The following is an 18,805-nucleotide window of genomic DNA, read 5'->3' on the forward strand; positions in this document are numbered from 1 at the left end:
GATGCATGATAGAAAAGGCTGCGGGAGATGACATAGAAAGCAGGAAGGATTTCTGCATATTCGACCCCATAAAAGGGAAAGAAAACAGAAGTGAAACACGATCGCGTGCGATGATAGAGTCAACGCAATTTGCTTGGCATCGTTACGAAGTATCCGAGCGTGAAGTATCGCGCGATAAATTCAATTACTCTGTTGTTAAATCATATACAATAGGATCAAAACGAGCGATCTGGGTCCCTGTTTTGACTGGAGGTTACGTGCTCGGATGAGTTCGAGGGAATCGAAGTGCCAAGGAAAATTAACTCACCTGAGCCTGTGCGTTGCTCTTAGCCATAATACAGAATAAAATTTAAACGAGATTATTTTAATAATAAATTATCGTATTTAAGTAATTGTAGATTATTCGTTTGCATTAAGAAAGTTATTTTTCTCTGATTGTTAATTAAATATTTTTTAGTTCCTTTTTTGTATTTGTTTAAGTACCTACTTTCAAAATAATACTACAAAGTGATAAGTAAACTGTGGATTTTTATGCAAAATCAAATTTTTAGAAACATATTTTGAAAAACAGAATTTGAGTAAAAACTTATATTATTCTTTAAATATTGAGATGCCTACTTTGCTTTTAATATTTTGTATATTTTTGTATATACCGAGCGTTTTGTACTTTTTTACACATTTAAATTTTCTGTAAACACATAAAAATCAAGAAAGACTGTTTTATATATGGTAAATTTTTGTATTTATCATATTAATAAATCAATTTTTACATGATTCTATTTTAAACAAAATTTTGAAATTAGAATGATCTAATCATACCTAAGCACTTTAAAAGGATAAAGCTGAGGTATTAGGAGTAACTCAGAATTCTTATCAGAAAAGGATAATTATAAATGAAGCTAAACGTATAACGAAAGAAACATTATAATAAGAGACATAGTATTCATTCGAAATTCAGAAGAAATTTAATAATATTAATCCTTACAAATTATATTTTCGTTTTTCATGGTCTCAATCACATATTGGAGCATCAGTTTCCATAAAAAACTCCTCCTTCAGTCCCCACTATTTTCAACATGTCTCTACTTCGCTAATAGACGACAGTATCTTCAAGCACATCCTTTTTTAAGGATAATAAAACGAAAAAGTATATAAAAAAGAAACAAACACATAAAAACTAAAACAAAACAAAAATTAATAATAAAAAATAAAAGAAGCTAGAACAAAACAAAAATTGATAATAAAAAATAAAAGAAGCTAAAACAAAACAAAAATTGATAATAAAAAATAAAAGAAGCTAAAACAAAAGCAAAATAAACGAAACAGACAGTCCTCATAACACAAAAAGGAAGAATCGAGCATCTAAAAAACAGTCGAGCAGAATAGAAAAACAATTCATTCACAAATACCACATTCTCTCGCCATCCAGCCTTTTCATACCAGAGAAATGTCACGGAAACAGAACGAAGGACGCTAGCATCCCAAGTGTCAGCAAGGATCATCAAGGAGCGTTCGTCCCTGGATGCTCGAGAGATTTCAACGCGATGTGCCGGTGTCATCGTCGAGGATACGAAGCACCCAAGGCATCGGAGTCCTCAATAGAAGAAACCAGGTGTGTTCTCCAGGGAGGCCTTCCTATGCGGCAGAGATCGGACCTGCCGGAAGAGTGGGGAGCTCATATAAGACACGAAGCCAAACGCCTCTCCCAGTGACCAGTCTCGACACGAAAACTCATCAGCCGAGCTTCTTCGGTTCTTATAACAGTCACTCCACGCTCAACGACCCATCTGTGGATGGTTCCAACCGTCGGATTGAAATTCGAATAGATTCGAATCGATCGAATTGATCCTGGCCCAAGGCCGCACACGGCAGAACTCAGAATGGTATCATCAAAGGCTCTCCCGTTTCTCCTGCTGCTCCTGGCTGCTTACGGTGAGTTCTCTCCTCTTGCTTTTATTTCCCCTCTTCGCTCGGCGCATCTTATTACGCTTTGCCTCCCCTTCGCGTTCCCATCTTCGTCTCTCCTCCACGTTCCTCGTATCTTCCTCGATTAACCGCCCTCGACTCGGTTGCTGCATCCACGTCTTCCTCTGGACACTTCCCTACGCGTTAATTTCGCGTTGCTCGACGTGGATCGCGACTCTGTTTTATTGAACACTTAGAGGGACCTCAGGCTTCCCTCGTTTGCGTAAAGTCAATGGTTTTATCGTTCGCTGTATTTGAAGACCGCGCGAGTAATAAACGTTCTAGTGCTGTCGATGGTCGTCGATGGTCCTTGCTGGACACTTGGTTATAGGGATTAATGCAAACTAGGGGTGATGCTAATATTGATGTTGCCAGGAGCGTTTCCTGCTGGGCTCCCAGTTTCCATCGATTAGTTTCGAAGCAGAGGCAGTTTCAGCGCGGTCACACGGTCAGTGCAAGTGAAAACGGACTTTCTGTGATCAGACGAACGCGTTTCTTGCAGCCGCTGGATCTGAAAAGTGCGCGTCGGCCTACTTTCGCGGACGATCCGCCCGACGCTCTCGCGCTTACCAACAGCACTTTAATTAGCAATCCTGACTCGTGTCCACCGTGAAATCGAGGGTGATTTGTGTCAGGATAATCCGACTAATTGTTTCGTAATTATTTGGCGGGATAGGCGCTTCGTAATTTGTTTTCACTTTGATTAACTTGATGTCAATCGCGATTGTTTAGAGGAGGTTTTTGGTGGAGATGAGAGATAATTTCATTCATAGTGCATTTATTGTTAGGAAATTTGTTATGAAGACATAATATTTTACTTTTAGAGGTTAATTACAATTATATTTCAATTATGGTTTTCATCTATTGAGAAATAAGATTTAGTTTTCTACTAAATTCTTGGTTTCTTGTTAAGTATCCATTCATCATAGTGAGCATGAGTAGTTATTAGGAATAATTAGATTAATCTGTTTAGAAGTATTGAAAGTTACTGACACGTGTATTTTCAGAGTAGTAATTTAAATTCAATTATTATTCATGGAGATATAATTAATTATTATTTGTTCATATTTATCATTGAATTTTTCAATAAGAAAATTAAATATCTTATCATACGATCAAATCAGGAGATTAAATTATGCTATAATGTTCATTCTAATAAATATTATTAAATTATACTAAGAATCACGCTCGTGAAAATACTTATAAGAAAAAGAATTGAATATTTTTCTGTATTACAAAAAAATGGAATACTGTTTAAGCAGATTATTTTTTAAGAAAATTCATTAGTATCGATTCATTGGACTTACCATATCATTTTATCATCTGCAAAATCTTTTATCAAATTTAACATAAAATACTTTCTACTTTAATTTATTTTATTTGTTACATAGTTGCGTGTCTGTTTAATAAGCTTTCTCCACTTTTCTACTATTTTCAGAAAGAATTTTACTTTTGAAATAGAAAGGTCACAAACCTTTATAACACAGTGCCTTAACAAGTCAATTAAATGTCTAAATTCATGAAATAGATAAAATATCAGATCAAAGAAGGTATACAAATATTATAGGATTCTCTTAAACGTTTCTATGGTATGAATCAAACATACTTTCGTCAAATATAAAACAAACATCAGAGATCAATAATAAGATTTGAGTCTATCTATGTCTCCTTTTTTTCGTTACACAATCTCCACTATCGTTAAACAGTCTTCGTAACTTCGAGGAATGCCCCTACCCCCTCGATTATTACACATGTCTTCGTAAGACAATGACGGGCATTCACCGGGTTTCACACATCTCGAGAACTTTCTCCCGCGTCTCGGGAGTGAAAATATGAAAGTAGCTCAACAGATAGATCGCTCTCTCTCTCTTTCTCTCGCTCCCTTATTTTGCATCCGCGGATCGCAGGCGGTCGATCAATTTTTTGATCCTTTCCATCGCGGTGAAAGAAAGTTTTTGCCCTGGCTTTGATACGAACGCATTGCCACAAGCGTTTAAAAAGCGCTAACCAGCTTCGAAAGTGAATTCAATTCACGCTCGGCACCCGAAAGAAACGAGAAATCCTCTGCAGATGCGAGGAAAGCAAAAGCACCTTTCGATTTCTGTGAACAGTTATGCTTTCACTTAGCTTCGAACCCTGTTTATCAGCTGGAGCTTCGATAAGATATTCATAACCGTGACTTTTGCTTTCGACGATACTCGAATGAGCATTCTCAGTGGCTCGGAGCAAGAACATAACGAGATTCAATTTATGTAAGCAACAGGGACAAAGTAACAAAGTTTCTTCTATGGTGAACGTGTTTTGTGGGTCTTGTTCTTATGAGCTATCATAAATTTAATAGGGTAACATTGTTATAAGGATATTTAGTTAGAAGAGTTATCTTCATTTCGCTGACTTGCTTTCAGCTGTCTTTCCTCCAAAGTAGAAACTAAAATTAAATCTTTGATGTATCTAATGTTTGGAGAAATGTTACGCAAGAGCTGTTAGATCAGAGAAATATTTAACATCCTTTGGCGATTATATAAACCTAGCGATAAGTGCATTAAATCTTATGGAATTTATCAGAAAAACACTTCATACAGAATGCTAAAGGTAAAAAAATACTGTTCCTCCATTATAAAATTAGCTAATAGCAAATAGAATTGATTGGTAACCCACTTTTGTCTAATTGCAAGCGAAAGCTGAAAGAATATTTCCCAGAAGCAACAAGTTCATAACGAAAAAATTCTTTATCTCATCACTTTCTTGCCACGCTGTGTATAACACACTGTGCAGAACACGATTCCACGCATCTCAAAGCAGTCAGTTCCCCTGCATCGATCCCGCTTCGATCCGCTGCTTTACGTAAGAGATTCTACTTTCTACCAGTGGCGCGCAGTTTTATAATAGAAATTATTTTAGATAACCGGTGTCCAACGCTATTTTCGAATTACTTCATTTATTCCCGCTCATTTCCGCGAACGCTTTCCTTCCAGCCGGAATTCCGCGTCCAAGATTCCCTGCAGCAAACCGAACCAGCGTGTTTCATGGAGCATGCGCGACGCGCGCGTTTCGAACGATCTGGAACCGGAAGCTCTGATATAATGCGCAGAAAAACGCTGCTATTAACGATGATTAGCGAGGAAAAGAAGAGAATGCATAGGGGAAGCGTTCCATCAGGGTTATTTCATGTTGGAAAAACACGAAATTGTTGTAGAAAAGAAGGATGCCTGGTAGCAACTAATTATATTATTTCTGATTGCTCTTGAGTGAGTTGGGAATAAAAATTTCATTCAAAGAAATTTATTGCTGTAAGAAGCATTAGTGAGACCTATTAATACTTTGATTGTTAGAAACTTGTTTGCGAGTGAAGTACAGTACTTCCTGTTTGGAATCTCGTTGTTCCATTCTCTATGATTTTTATTTAGGAATTTTTTAAGAATTTTATTTATGTGCACTCTCAAACACAATTTTTGATAACATCAAGGTGGGATATCGTGAGTATGAGTTGGTCTTACAAAGTTACTCCACGTTATAAACTCGCCAGTGAACACTGGAACTATATTGATAAAATATTCTAGTTTACTGATAGAGTAATTAAATTCAGTAACAATTCCAGAAATAATTTTCTTTAGAATAGACAAGGCACTAGGCTATCATAAAGGAAACTGATTAACATAGCAACTACTATGTTATATAATTTCTAGTGATATTAGTGTGACCCAAAGATTAATAAACACGAAAGCTTTGATGCAATTAAAATTCTTAGTTTATACCGACTCGTTAGTAGACAGAAAAAAGACAATTACGACACTTTTTATTGAGCAATATAATCTACTTTCTAAATGCAATTTAGTAAATAAACATAAAAGTGTATATTAGACGGGGTCACATTTATCATAAATGATATTAGGGGCAAGCTGTGACCACATTTTCTATGGGACACGTTTTAAAACCTTACTCCTTACAAAACCCAATATAGAAAGCAGCCTAGTCTCTTAATACGATAGGAATATTTATTTTAAATAAGCAATTCAATTACATCCTTTTTTTAAATTTAAACTTGAATCTTAAATTTAAACAGAATCTAATATTCTGTTATTTTGATTTCATCAAAATGAGTTATCACAAAAATGTCGACTTTTATTTTCAACAAACTTAAACAAAATGCCTATGAATTTGATTAACTGAAACAGACTTGCTCTTTGAGATCTCGTAACGATGCCCCTCTAGGGCCTCCAAAAGTATAAATGCGGCCCTGGTGTTAGAAATTGGAGCTAGTAGGCAATGCATAAAGCCAAGAAACCTGGAGAACTGGTAAAAGGAATAGCAGGAGGGAGGAAAGGAAAAGGAAGTGGCACGTATCTCGTAAACGACGTCTCGGTCGTGGCACGTTTATTACACGTGTGGACTTTTGACGTGGAACGTTGCACTTTACGGAAGGAACGCGAGAAGGTGGGGCTTGCGACTATCGAGTAGCTCGCTTAGCTCTCTACCGGTCCCGGGAAGGACGCCGATGTTCATTTATTTCTATAGGTTCAGGAAGGAGCGCAAACAGGGTGTAACGACTACTTGTTCGGTGAATTTTGTCGCTCTGCCACTTTCGACGCCTGATAAAAATTTTTATTCGAAATTATTACGCTTTTTAGATGTAATGAGACAAGTTGAATCTGTCTTGGATTGACAATTCGTTTACATTTTTTTCTGGTAGACTTTTTTAGTTAAAAAGGGAAAATTCTTTCGTTTCGAAGAATTGAATTAATAACAGTTGATGAATAAAATGATTTTTAAAAAATTGATTTTTGTATAAATCCTGGTAAAGGGTTCATTAAAAATGAGAGAAACTTAAATTAGATTCCTTGATGTTGTATTCTCTTGTGAAACACAAGTTATGTTCCCTGAAATTTTGAATTATTTAGGGCAAATGATTTCTATTCTCATTTGTGACAAAGCAAAAGTAAGCTACTAGTAGAGGAATGAAACTAAAAATTGTATCTCTTGATATAATCTCATTGACAATGAAAAATGTTGGTTTTAATACGTACTAAACAGAGAATGTACTAAAGTGTGACTTATGTACAAAAATCTTCGAATTGTATCACTTTTTAATTAGGAGTTCATTCAATTATGCGAAATAGAACAATTCATTTAATTATTATACAGTTTCGAATTGTAGAAAACGAGAAAGTTGCAGTGGTAATAATAGGGTATTTATTGGGAAAGCGTATTATGCTGACGTGCAGGATTCAGATATCTCACATAGAAAAGTATAAAGATCGACCTTTCTCTTAATCCAGCTTGTGCGATATAACGCCATGCCAATGATAAACACACCCGTTTATATGTTAGAAGAGTTATGCATGAGTAATCCGTTTCTATTTGATTGTGGGACGACACCTTACTATCCTACATTCTACTTAGCTTGTAAAGACTCTGAAAAGTATTTGCTTTTCGCGAGAAAAATCTCTATTTAATCTTTGAGAAATGAAGAACTTACATAATCATGACTATTTGCAATAAAACTTAGAAAATTAGCAAGGTAAAAATTTATTTTTAGGAATAATGAACCTCGAAATACCCAAATTTAAAAATATTTAATACTAAAATACAAGCAATAAAATTTTAAATAATAATTTACTTAATCATTGACACTAGTTTTAATGTTAACAGAATATTTAAAATAGTTAGTATTTCATATTGCTTAATTACACTAAATAAAAAAAAGTATATCGATAATGCTTTTAAGCCAAATTTCACATTTGTAAACTTTTTCATAAGCATTTTTTTGTAAATGTAAAATTTGGCTTAAAAGTAATTTCGACATACTTCTTCCTAAATCTACTAGCAAATTCAAAAATATATCTTAGCGACTAATTTCTAATCAATATCTATAAGTATTTATAATTAGGGTTACTAAAAATGAAATAAAGTATATTTAGATATTAATTGCTTATAATATTCACTACACATTTCAAAAGTCATAAAATAATAAAATCCGATTATAAGTACTATTTTATCCTATACAAGGCATGCTATACGACGCTTCACAGAAATCGCAAAAAAAAAGTGAAGGTCTTGCTAAGAAAAATGACCAAGATGTTTTTTAATGAGACACGATGAGAAATAAATGGGGCGTCTCGAAGAAACGCGTTCTCGTAAAAACGCGCATTACTTTTTCCGCTGATTAAGCAGTGATTTTCCAACGAGTTGAGGATCGAAAGGTAACGCTGGCGATGGAGATGGCTGACAGGAAGGGAAGCTTAACGATTCATACTAAAACGCGTCTGTTATCTATAGAACGTAAACAATTAAGGGTTTCACGGTAGAAACGCTCTCGCCTTTGATTCTTATTGTTAGAAGTCAACTGTTGACCTACTAGGAACACTTACTCCTTTACAAGGAGTCGTAAAGGAAGGGAAAGTATCCCGCTGCCACGACACTGCTAATAAGAGTCTCTCTTACATAACCAAGCCGCCTAACCAGGGATGTGTCCACCTACAAAGTTGGCGAGCAACGATGCCTTGGTGACTTCAACGCGCGCAACAGCAGGAAAATGGTAGCCTAGAGTAGGCATTGATTTGTAATTTACCTCACGTTCCATTCTGATTTGATTTTTTCTTTCTTTTGCATTTTCGTTTGAGGTTTATGGACGTAAAGCCTTTAATTATCAGGGATTAGGAATTTTATTATGTATGTATATACTTACCTATGTTTAGGTTTGCTCACGAAATCAATTAGATAAAGGGATTTAGGTTCTTCACATGTTAATTAAACGATTTATGCAGAAAACATTTGCAAGTGGAAATCAAATAGAACTCGAAGCTTTAGAAAGTTTTATGTAATAAAATCTCGATACTTACAATCTTGATTGTTGTTAGCAAGCGAAATTTGATTATTCTAACTCCACCGAAAATTCTAGATTTTATTTTCAAATCGCTTAAATGGGTACCTCGATATTTCTATATGCTCTAAGCCTTTTTTATATCCATTCAGGTACTGTATTACGTAAAATGATCATGTCCTTCATTGCATTTGCAATTTCGTATCCTTGATATTAAATGGAGTGTAATTTTGAAAACCTTCGTTCGAATTTACGACTATTTTGGATGCAGTAATCTTGTTCCAGTTTCTCCATCAACACTCTTTATAGCTCGAAATTACATGGTACTTAATTTCGAACAAAGCCTCTACAGATATTTTTAAGCAACATACTCCTGTATAACTGACATCCATTGAGCTTTTTTAAGCCAGTTTAAAGGAAATGATGCAACGATAATAATGATGCATTGCGTGTGCAAGTTCGAACATAACTTTTCAATCATTGCAAAAATTATATGTCATGATTTGAAGACATAACGTGAAACTCTAATTAACACAGTTAGGCTATTTACATTTTTACCCCGAAGCTCAAAGCACTCCATAATACTTTTGAGTGAAAAGCTTCTTTTAATGCTCTTTCTTCTCTCTGAAAATATAAATTCTATATTCTAGATCTCAATTCAAGCCTTAACTCGAACCTCTTGAAAATGTGTCCTAGGTGGTTTTGCCTTACAGTCGCAGAATTACGTCAGAAGAAATAGATGAAATAGCTGATAAGCAAAAGTTAGCACGAGTTCTGGCGTCTCGCTTTCTTTCCCTTATCTATCGAATCTGGTTCGACGAGTGTGCTGGCTGGCGTTTATCGTGCTAATGTAACGCAGCGAGATTCGTCGACGAGTAACGGGGATTGCATACCTGAAGAAAAGCGGCTCTGGTTCGCCTATAACTATCCTGTACCTTTCAAAATGGACCGCTTCGTTGCCTTTCAGAAGTCTAGAATGCTCGATAGAATGCTGTTCCATGTGAACGCCCGAATACAACGACGCAATCCGTTCGAGTTAATCGTTTCATTAGCAATAAGACACTCAGAGAGAGAGAGACCACAGCCACTAAAGAAAAATGATATCAACAAAAAGATATTATCTTTCATTGGTTAATGAGAAAGCATCTAATTTTTGTGGTAATAGAGTATAGCATTGCATCCTTTTCCTGTTCTGCCATGGAATATTTGCTGTGCAATACAGAAATAGCTGGGAATATTTATGAGATATTGTGTATAGTGAAAGTAGGAATATATTTTCTGGAAATTGTGGAAAATTTTTATTAAAGCTAAAACCTTCAATTCACATGACAATAAAGAGTTGATAGTAAATTGCAATGAATGAAAGAAAAGAACTTGTGTGTTAAAACTTTGGTATTATAGACACTCAAAAACAGATGAATAGTATCATGAATCCTAAATATGGAGAATTCTTTAAATTCTAAATTTGTAAATGGGCTGAAAAATGGCAAAACAGTCTAAACAATATCGAAAAATAAAATGACCAATCAATGAACAATATCTCTTCCTCGTCAGAAGAAGTATTCTTTACAATCTAGATTTCTGTAAATAGCAACTATCACTCACAATCTGAAAATAGCGAAGACCTTTTTTATAAAATATTAATACTGTCAGAATCGAAACATCCTTGACATTCAAGAATCTACTCCAGGTCCATCGTCCTCCTTCCAGATTCCAACCGAACGAAAAAGACTCTGTAGATCTTCGAGTCTGATGTCTAATAATATACATCTACAGGATTCATTTAGTCAATTCGCTAAGCGACCATCACCTCCTAACATTTTTTTTACTAGACTTCCTAAAACCAAATGAATCCTTTATTTTTTCCCTCATTTCACATTCCTCCGTAAAGTGAAATAACACCAGTCGGTTCTCGATTTCTGAGAAACTGATACGGCATCATTAAGCACAACAAGGCGAGAACAGACGTTACCGCTGTCCCCCAACATTCTTTTAGGGAAGTCGTCGTTTAGGTAATCGCGATCCTCGAAGAAGGATTAGGGAACGACGTTAGATAGCGTTGGATCGAATCTTACATTTTATGGAGCATGGTATGGAGGAAAGAGGTGCCCTGAAGGTTGCAAGTCAAGGCTAGGCACTTTCACTTGCGACCGAAGCGTGCTCTCTTGGGAGCGGGCTATGAGCTGGCTTCCCACCTTACTTTACTATTTACTTTTCTGCCTGGCCATTCCGAATGGGGACCGAATTACTCCCATTAGCGGAACGCGGAGATATTACGACGGGATACGTGTAACCTCCCATGGTTAAACGATCCTATGGTTTCGATATGGCGCTACGGGACATCGGGACATGGGGAGAGTCCTGAAGTGAATTGGTTCCGTGACGCTGGCCAATCACTGTGAGGTTGATTAAACCTTGTTTAGATTAGTCAAGTTACTTCAATTCAAACAATTTGGATGCAAGTGAGGCAACTTAACTCACGTGAACGTGTTATTTTGTTTGATTCGAAACATTTCTTCAAGTTTCTATGTTGCCAAGGCACGTTTTAGATCAGTTAAGTTACTTGAATGCAAGTCATTTGGAGCAAGTTGACAGGTTTCATTCAAGAGTAGTTTCATCTTTAAAATATTATAAAACGTACTTATCTTTTGATAGTTTCTACATTTTTTCATATTATATGAACTCCTTTTTTGCAAGTTTAAATTTCTCATAAATACATAAAGATCTGCAGTCTACTTATAACGTAACACATCTTACTTTTTCTTGTAATTAGTCTCATTATAGTTGTAAGTATCATCATAATACGATTATCTGAACATGTTAGTAAATACTAAGGTAGATTTATCTGTTATATGAGTCGTCACTAACCAGTTATTCAATCGAATTGATAGGTTTCCTTCACACCACGTTAAATTATCCCCTTAGTATAATTAGGATAAGTGTCGATAACATCGTGACAATGCTGCTTGTAATTCTATACCACCTAATACCATGCATAATACCAATAGGGAACTAGACAGAGTTCAGCACACTGTATATAGTGACTGTGATTTAGGTAATTGATACGATGTTAAATTTAATTATTTTTTATAGTTCATTATAATTGTCTTCTTTATTTCATCAAAATTGTAATATCTTTTACTATATCTCTCTCTTATGTAGGATGTTCAATGATAGATGTCAGAAATTTGAAAGACTGATTATACACGCTAAAATAAGATGAAAATGAAGATAAAAAAAATTGCTTTGAGGCTTTGTTTACAAGTTATTAATCGTTGAAAAGACACCTAAAATACTCTCGAAATGTGTCTGACTCAGAAATTATTCGGTTTCACTGTGTCTGACTCGAGTCTTATTCTACTGATTTTGTCGTGTCTAACTTGAGATCTATTCTTCTGACTTCATTCTGTCTGATTTAGGACTTATTCTACTGATTTCGCTATGTCTGACCTGACTATTACATACTCACAGTAGAATAAGTCTCAAATCAGACACATTTCCTGTAAATTTTAGACATATTTCTTGACGTCTTCTTTTGTTTTAGTTTGACATGTAGAGTCACTCATTAAAACTTCTTATCAAACAAACTAGCAAACTTTCGAATCATCAATTTTTCATTTTCCACTTTCATGTATTTTTCAGATCTTGATTTTCAGAAGATACAAAAATGTATCAAATTAAAGCAATGCAGACAATAAAGTCAAATATAATGCAATCACACATGAAAATCTCTATGTTGTAACAATATCTAAATATCTTAACAATATCTAAATCGCTATTCGTTTCAAGAATAATTATTCTTATATACACAGTGGGTCATTGAAAAACAGTATACTATAAAACAGTTAGTTACCATAGCATAATTTTTATTAACTTATTAACATATTTCTGTAATAAAACTTTCATATTCCAACCTCGTATTCTTTATTTTAATGATTATATCTAGTTTCTCACGGTTATACTATGATGATGAGGAACATTAGCACCTTTCTAATTTCAATTGGCATGTGAGAAAGTATCACACGAGGGATTGCATTCTACAACACGTACCAAGCATTAGTGCACTGTGTCTATGGAATGCATAATAATGCTATAATACAGAGACATGAGATGCATTCGTTAAAGTGCAGAAACGAAAGACAAAATTCTTTAACATGTAACAGGTACACTTGTCGCTCATTAAAAAACATTCTTAGCTTATTTTTGGCACACAGTGTATTAAGAATATATAAGACGATATAAGTGATAGCTTTGAGTGAAGAAAAATTTTTTAATTAAATATAATTGTAGTAAAAACTGAAACGTGAATTTTGATTAGTCGAGCTGGTGCTGCAAGGGTAGTATCACACATAGTATTCCAAGTTTTGAATTGAATAATTTAATATTTGTGTTTAGACTAGACTGCAAGTATATGAGAAATAATTCAAATAAACATTTTTTCAAAAGGACAACTCAGATTTATAAAAATTATTAAGCTATTATGTAAAAGAATCGAAAGTCCATTTATCACTCTTCTCTATCTCTTCCATTCTACATTACCTCAAAATTTCACTGACTTTCAAAATATGAAAAAATGCCTGTCTATATCTTCAACAATTCTTAAAAAATCATTTTTAATGTTTCAAACATCTCAGCCTATACATCCATCCACAATTTTCTATTAACAATCGTATTCAACCGAATTTCCGTCAAAAGAAAATTCTAAATAAACCAACACCATAAAACTTCTTTTATTCAGAAATCTACATAATCAGTCCATTGATCAAACCAAATCATAAATCCTCCCAAATCGTGTGTTCCATAATTTCAACAGTTCCAACTTTCTCCGAGGAAGCGTTGCTAATTTAGACGGTGATGTCCCAAAGAAAAGCAGGATCATGATTCGTCCCATGCGATCGATGTGCCAAGGAACGATGAGTCACGATCGTTCGATCGGATCGAACAAGAAATCGTGTTACTATGCCTCACGGCCGGCTGGAACATGTTCCTGAATCGAAAGAAGAGAGGGAGCATGTTGTCGCGCAATTTGATATTTGGTTGCGGCTGTCTTCTCAAGTTTGGCCTTCTCAATGGAGTTACGCGTAATTTCCTGCTTGCCTGCAAAAAAATTGACACGCGAAAGGAATCTTTAACCATCGATATCCGTCAAAAGGAACGAAGGGTGTTCGGTTCGCGAACCTTCTCTTGCTTCTGTAATTGGCATTATTCAGCGGTTTGTTCGTTGCCATTCTCTTTCGAGAAATCGAGTTCTAAGACTAATTCCGCGGGTAAACGAGATCTGTTTTACGATTGTCTTTACATTCTGCGAACTAACACTGTTGCATTTCTTGGCAGCGATTTCCTAGTTGAGAAAGAAGTTATATACCCTGGTACGCTTATTTGGAACGTAATTGCTTTTGTTACTTTTGTTCTGTTGACGCTGTTATTTTAAGCGGAATATATTTTTCTTGGCAGTTGTACTTTCTCTCCATTGTTCGTTTTAAGTTAATGTGCTTCTTTATTTTATATCGCAGTGTTGGTTGGATAGTAAATTGTGTACACATTATCGACAGGAATTGAGTGATATTAAAACTATCAGGAATTGATGTGTAACTGTATTTAAGAGAACAGTTAAAATTACAAGTTTCTGAAAAAATAGATATCTCATTATCATTATTCTGTATTATGTTGGAAACTTAAGCCACTCATAAATACACAAACTTCTGCAGCCTACTTATTATTCTTGTTTTATATTATATATATTATATATTAAAACTATCAGGAATTGATGTATAACTGTATTTAAGAGAACAGTTAAAATTACAAGTTTCTGAAAAATAGATATCTCATTATCATTATTCTGTATTATGTTGAAAACTTAAGCCACTCATAAATACACAAACTTCTGCAGTCTACTTATTATTCTTGTTAAACTTATAATACTCTGTCCCTAGTAACCCCAGTAATCAATAAACCTTAAAAAAAAATCGTGTTCAGAGCTCTCAAAAGCTTCCACTAACGTCTCCTTTTACTGTCGCAGGATCGTACGCCCAGAAGCAACAGCAGGAAGACCCCTGCCAAACGAAGTCAAGAGTAGTAGGTGACATAGAGTATTGCGATCGTTATTGGGAATGCGTAAACGGTCGTCCAGAACTGTTCGACTGTCCAAACGGTCTCGTTTTCGCTGGGAAGCATCGCGGTGTAACAGAAGGCTGCGACTACCCTTGGAGAGCAAACTACTGTGACGGTAAAAGGCAAGCCAACCCGCCGATTCCAGCAGAGCACTGTGACTGGCTGTACGGTATCTTCGGCCACGAGACATCTTGCACAAGGTATTGGACCTGCTGGAATGGCACAGCCACCGAGCAACTTTGCATCGGTGGGCTGTTGTACAACGAAAGAGCCAGATCCTGCGACTGGCCAGAGAATGTTGAAGGGTGCCAGAAGCATCGTGAGTAAACGCTATTTTTTGTGCTTAACTGCAGTGCTGATTCTCTGTAGCATGGGTGTTAATTGCATTTGATATTTGGTGCTGGTGGTATTTATTTGTAGATGATTTTTTATTTTATTTGGGACTGATGATGCACCTGGTGCATCATTTTGTGTATATTTAAGACAGCTAATGATGCAGCAGGTGTGTCTAGAAAGAAATTTATGATTAGACTGTATGGTTTTATGCTTTTCTATATTTTCATAGTTATAGAAATTACATAGTTAAAGAAATGGAATTTAGTATAAAGTTAGTAAAAACAAACAGTATAAGGGACACTCTGTTTTTCCTATTTCCTATGTTTTTAAATATTACACGCATTCTATAACTGTTTATACATTTTAAATTTGTCATAAATGCATAAAAACCTGCAATCTATTTATAATCTTCAAAACAATTCGTTTATTTCATTATTTGTAATAGAACAGCGTACAATTACAATCATGATTCTATGTATTACTTTCATTAAGGAAAGCTTTATTATCTAATCTGATTTTAATAAGAATTGATCAAGTGATTTGAAATATTTTTTTAAATAATTTTAATTCATTCTGCAGTGTATTCATGTACTTGTAAAGAGGTAATTGTTACATTTTTTTCAAAGCTATTTGAGCATTATATATTGAGGATTTTTATTGTGTAAATTCTTAAAATTCCTAACAAATATTATATAAAATAGGCAACGCCAGTATTTCAAGAATTATAAAAAGCCACAGAGGTTTCAACTCAGAAAACGAATTGTTGCCTCCTACATCAAAGCGTGCAGCTACCAAAGTGTTAACAACCTGGCACCGCGCAATACGCTTCAGCTTATCTCACGTCCTATATTAACAAATTTCCAAGGCGAGCGAGAAGTTATGCTGAATGGATCTCGCATTGCAGCTCGTGAAAGCCTTAAAATCCTGTTCACGAAACTGTTTGTCTCCTTCTCATCGGTACATCTGTTCCCTCGCCTGTTTCGCAAAACGCGTCGCACATATCCCGAAGCGATGTTCGCGATCATTCTCACTTTCGAAAACGGCCGTGTACCAGAACGGGCACGTGTGCTGTGCCTCTCCTTTTTTCTCTCCTTCGAGCGTCCCCCGGGTGGAAGTCAGTGCCCTCCGCGAAGAGAAAGAGGCGAGCGACTAATTAGCATTCAAAGTGAGTTCTCGTCGCGCCTTCGTCTGCCCCACGCATCGGTGACTGTAACCAAGTAGCTTGACAACTTGACGAATGAAACTCTCATTGATCGCGACAGCCCGTGAAACCATGGACACCATAGGAACAATGTAACTAACTGTGCGAATGTTCGAATTGTACATATATTCAGGACAGAAAATTTAATACTTCGAAACAATTTTTGAATATTTTTTGAGGACGCAAGATATTTAATAAAATAACACATTTTTTTTATTTCTCAAGATTCAAAGTAGAGAATGAAAAATTATGTGTGTTCAAAGTATAACTAATAAGCATCATGTTATTATTTTTTTCAAGAACTGTATATGAAAAGCGTTTATTCAATTTATATAACAATGAGTATTCATTTAAAATTTGATAGAAATTTCTTTAATATTTTCAGAAAAAATAAGTCCCGAAATTTTAGGATTTTTTATGTAAATAGAGCTCGGTTGTGGGTTTTTTTAAACACCTTATTCATTAACAGCAGCCATGCCTACGATTAATCATAAAAACAATACAGTAGTAGAAGATTACTCAATAAGATCAAGGCTGTTTAATAACCAGGCCTTGAAGTAAGTACTTGAAATAAAAATATTCGGAAGTATTCGGAATAAGAGACAAAGATATTTCCATAAACTATTGTCCTTCAACTGCATTGAGATTAATTAATTAATTTAATCAATTAAATGAATTAACTAAAAATATAAAAGTTTCTTAAAAAATGTTTGCTTCAACAGTGCTACATCTCGTTATATTGGAACCTAAAAAGGGGGAGCACACTAATTAATCAGCACACAATAATCGCTACCCTTTCCCTGCTTCATTCAACCAAAACAATTTCACCAACCACGTCCAATGCTTTCTGCTTGCAATTGCAATCTACCCAGTAGCCCCTAAATCGTAACGAAACATCCCCGACAGCTCTCTGCAACGACGACGCGAACGGGAACGTTCCTTTGGGCAAATCCTGCAACCGCTACTGGCAATGTCAAGGCGGCTACCCGCGGCTGCAGAGATGCCCAGCGATGCTGGTCTTCGACCGAAGGTCGCTGAGGTGCGTGGTCCCTCCCACGGAGGACTGCGACGTGCCCACGACCCCGCCGAATCTGGAGGGTGACCTTCCAGAAGGTCGTAACGAGCAAGAGCCCGAGGAGGAGAATCTGCCGCCAGGCGTTCCGCCTCTGCCAGCTGGCGCGCTCCCGATCCCTCTTCGACCTCGCCCCAGAAACTAAACTCGCGACAAGCTGCTCCGTGAACCGTACGAGCATTCGACCTTAAAGCTAGGGTCTCTCTACAGTGGTTAGTCGAAGTGTTTCAACTGTGGTTAGTTGACGCGCTAGTTGGTCGTTTTTATACAGCATAGGTTAAAACCTTGCTATAAGTTCATGGGTCCATTGGGAAGATCATGAGGCACGGGTGTCGTATTTAACACGTTTCCTGCTGCGTTGACACATGCATCGAGGAGAGCTGGGGACCTTGGAAAATTGTTGACCAAGTGTCAAGTGCTCGCCAGAGGATAAAACTTTTTTGACTGTTTCGCTACTCCAAAACTTGAGCATGGAACGTGTTAAGGTACGATTTCATGAGACAGTAAATCGCGAGTTTTACTGTCATGACAGCGAGTGTCGTGACTTTTGTCATGAAAGCTAGATATGACAGTGAAACTTAATGCTGTTACATTGTTTTACAGTGCTGTGACAATAAAAGTCACAGCTTTTACTGTCACGTGAAAACATACTTTTGAAACTATGCAGGCGTTGGTAATTTTTGACAGTTGGTTGCTTCTGACTTGTCAAAGTAAAGAATAATGGCAGACACGAGGAACTCGAAGGATGGTGACTATGAGCTTATATCGAGAGAGGACTCCTGAGGTCTTGTCTTTTACTTCTGCTGTATATCACGATAGACAGATCACTCATACACAATTTGGGCAATTAAACGTTAAACTCTTCGACTAATTACTGTGGATAAATCTTGGCTTTACAGAGATCGTCCGCGACCAGCGTGATGGAACACTCTTTCCACGCATCGAGGTAGAGGAGAATGGAAAATTAGATAAGCGAATTCATCGATGCAAAATCGATGAAATGGTTCTCGTTGGTCGAACGAGTCTCGCGGAAGGAGAGTGTCAACCCTTTCGTGTCCACTGTGTCGTTTTCGATACACAATAGTTTCAAATCACTTATATTGTTATTATAATTGTATAACGTCTTCATTGCACATTTTCGTAAAACAAGCTCGCGTAGATTATAGATCGAATTAGTATGACTGAAAGGTGTGCAAAGGCGAAAGACTGCTCTGAGAATTTAATCATTTTCTACTTAAATATGAAGTGGTATATGTTCTTCAGATTGATACGCTATTTGTAAACATATTCAGTGAGATTG

At 36.0% G+C, this 18,805-nt stretch overlaps 1 protein-coding gene across 1 annotated transcript; it reads left to right on the top strand.

Moving 5' to 3' along the window:
• Positions 1-1,847: 1,847 nt before the first annotated feature.
• Positions 1,848-18,742, top strand: LOC143177803 (protein obstructor-E). The gene is made up of 3 exons (XM_076375994.1): positions 1,848-1,932; positions 14,805-15,215; positions 17,340-18,742. Exons 1-3 carry the CDS (start codon positions 1,881-1,883, stop codon positions 17,648-17,650), a joined length of 774 nt encoding a protein of 257 aa, XP_076232109.1. The 5' UTR covers positions 1,848-1,880; the 3' UTR covers positions 17,651-18,742.
• The last annotated feature ends 63 nt before the right edge of the window (positions 18,743-18,805 follow it).

This window comes from Calliopsis andreniformis, chromosome 4, assembly GCF_051401765.1.
Source record: "Calliopsis andreniformis isolate RMS-2024a chromosome 4, iyCalAndr_principal, whole genome shotgun sequence".
In the NCBI taxonomy this organism is placed as follows: Eukaryota; Metazoa; Arthropoda; class Insecta; order Hymenoptera; family Andrenidae; genus Calliopsis; species Calliopsis andreniformis.

Bases quoted from the DNA above. Each gene is read 5' to 3' on its own strand.
- LOC143177803 (XM_076375994.1), top strand. From the start codon at position 1,881: ATGGTATCATCAAAGGCTCTCCCGTTTCTCCTGCTGCTCCTGGCTGCT. The intron at 1,933-14,804 runs GTGAGTTCTCTC...TTACTGTCGCAG, and splicing joins GCTGCTCCTGGCTGCTTACG to GATCGTACGCCCAGAAGCAA. The intron at 15,216-17,339 runs GTGAGTAAACGC...CATCCCCGACAG, and splicing joins TGAAGGGTGCCAGAAGCATC to CTCTCTGCAACGACGACGCG.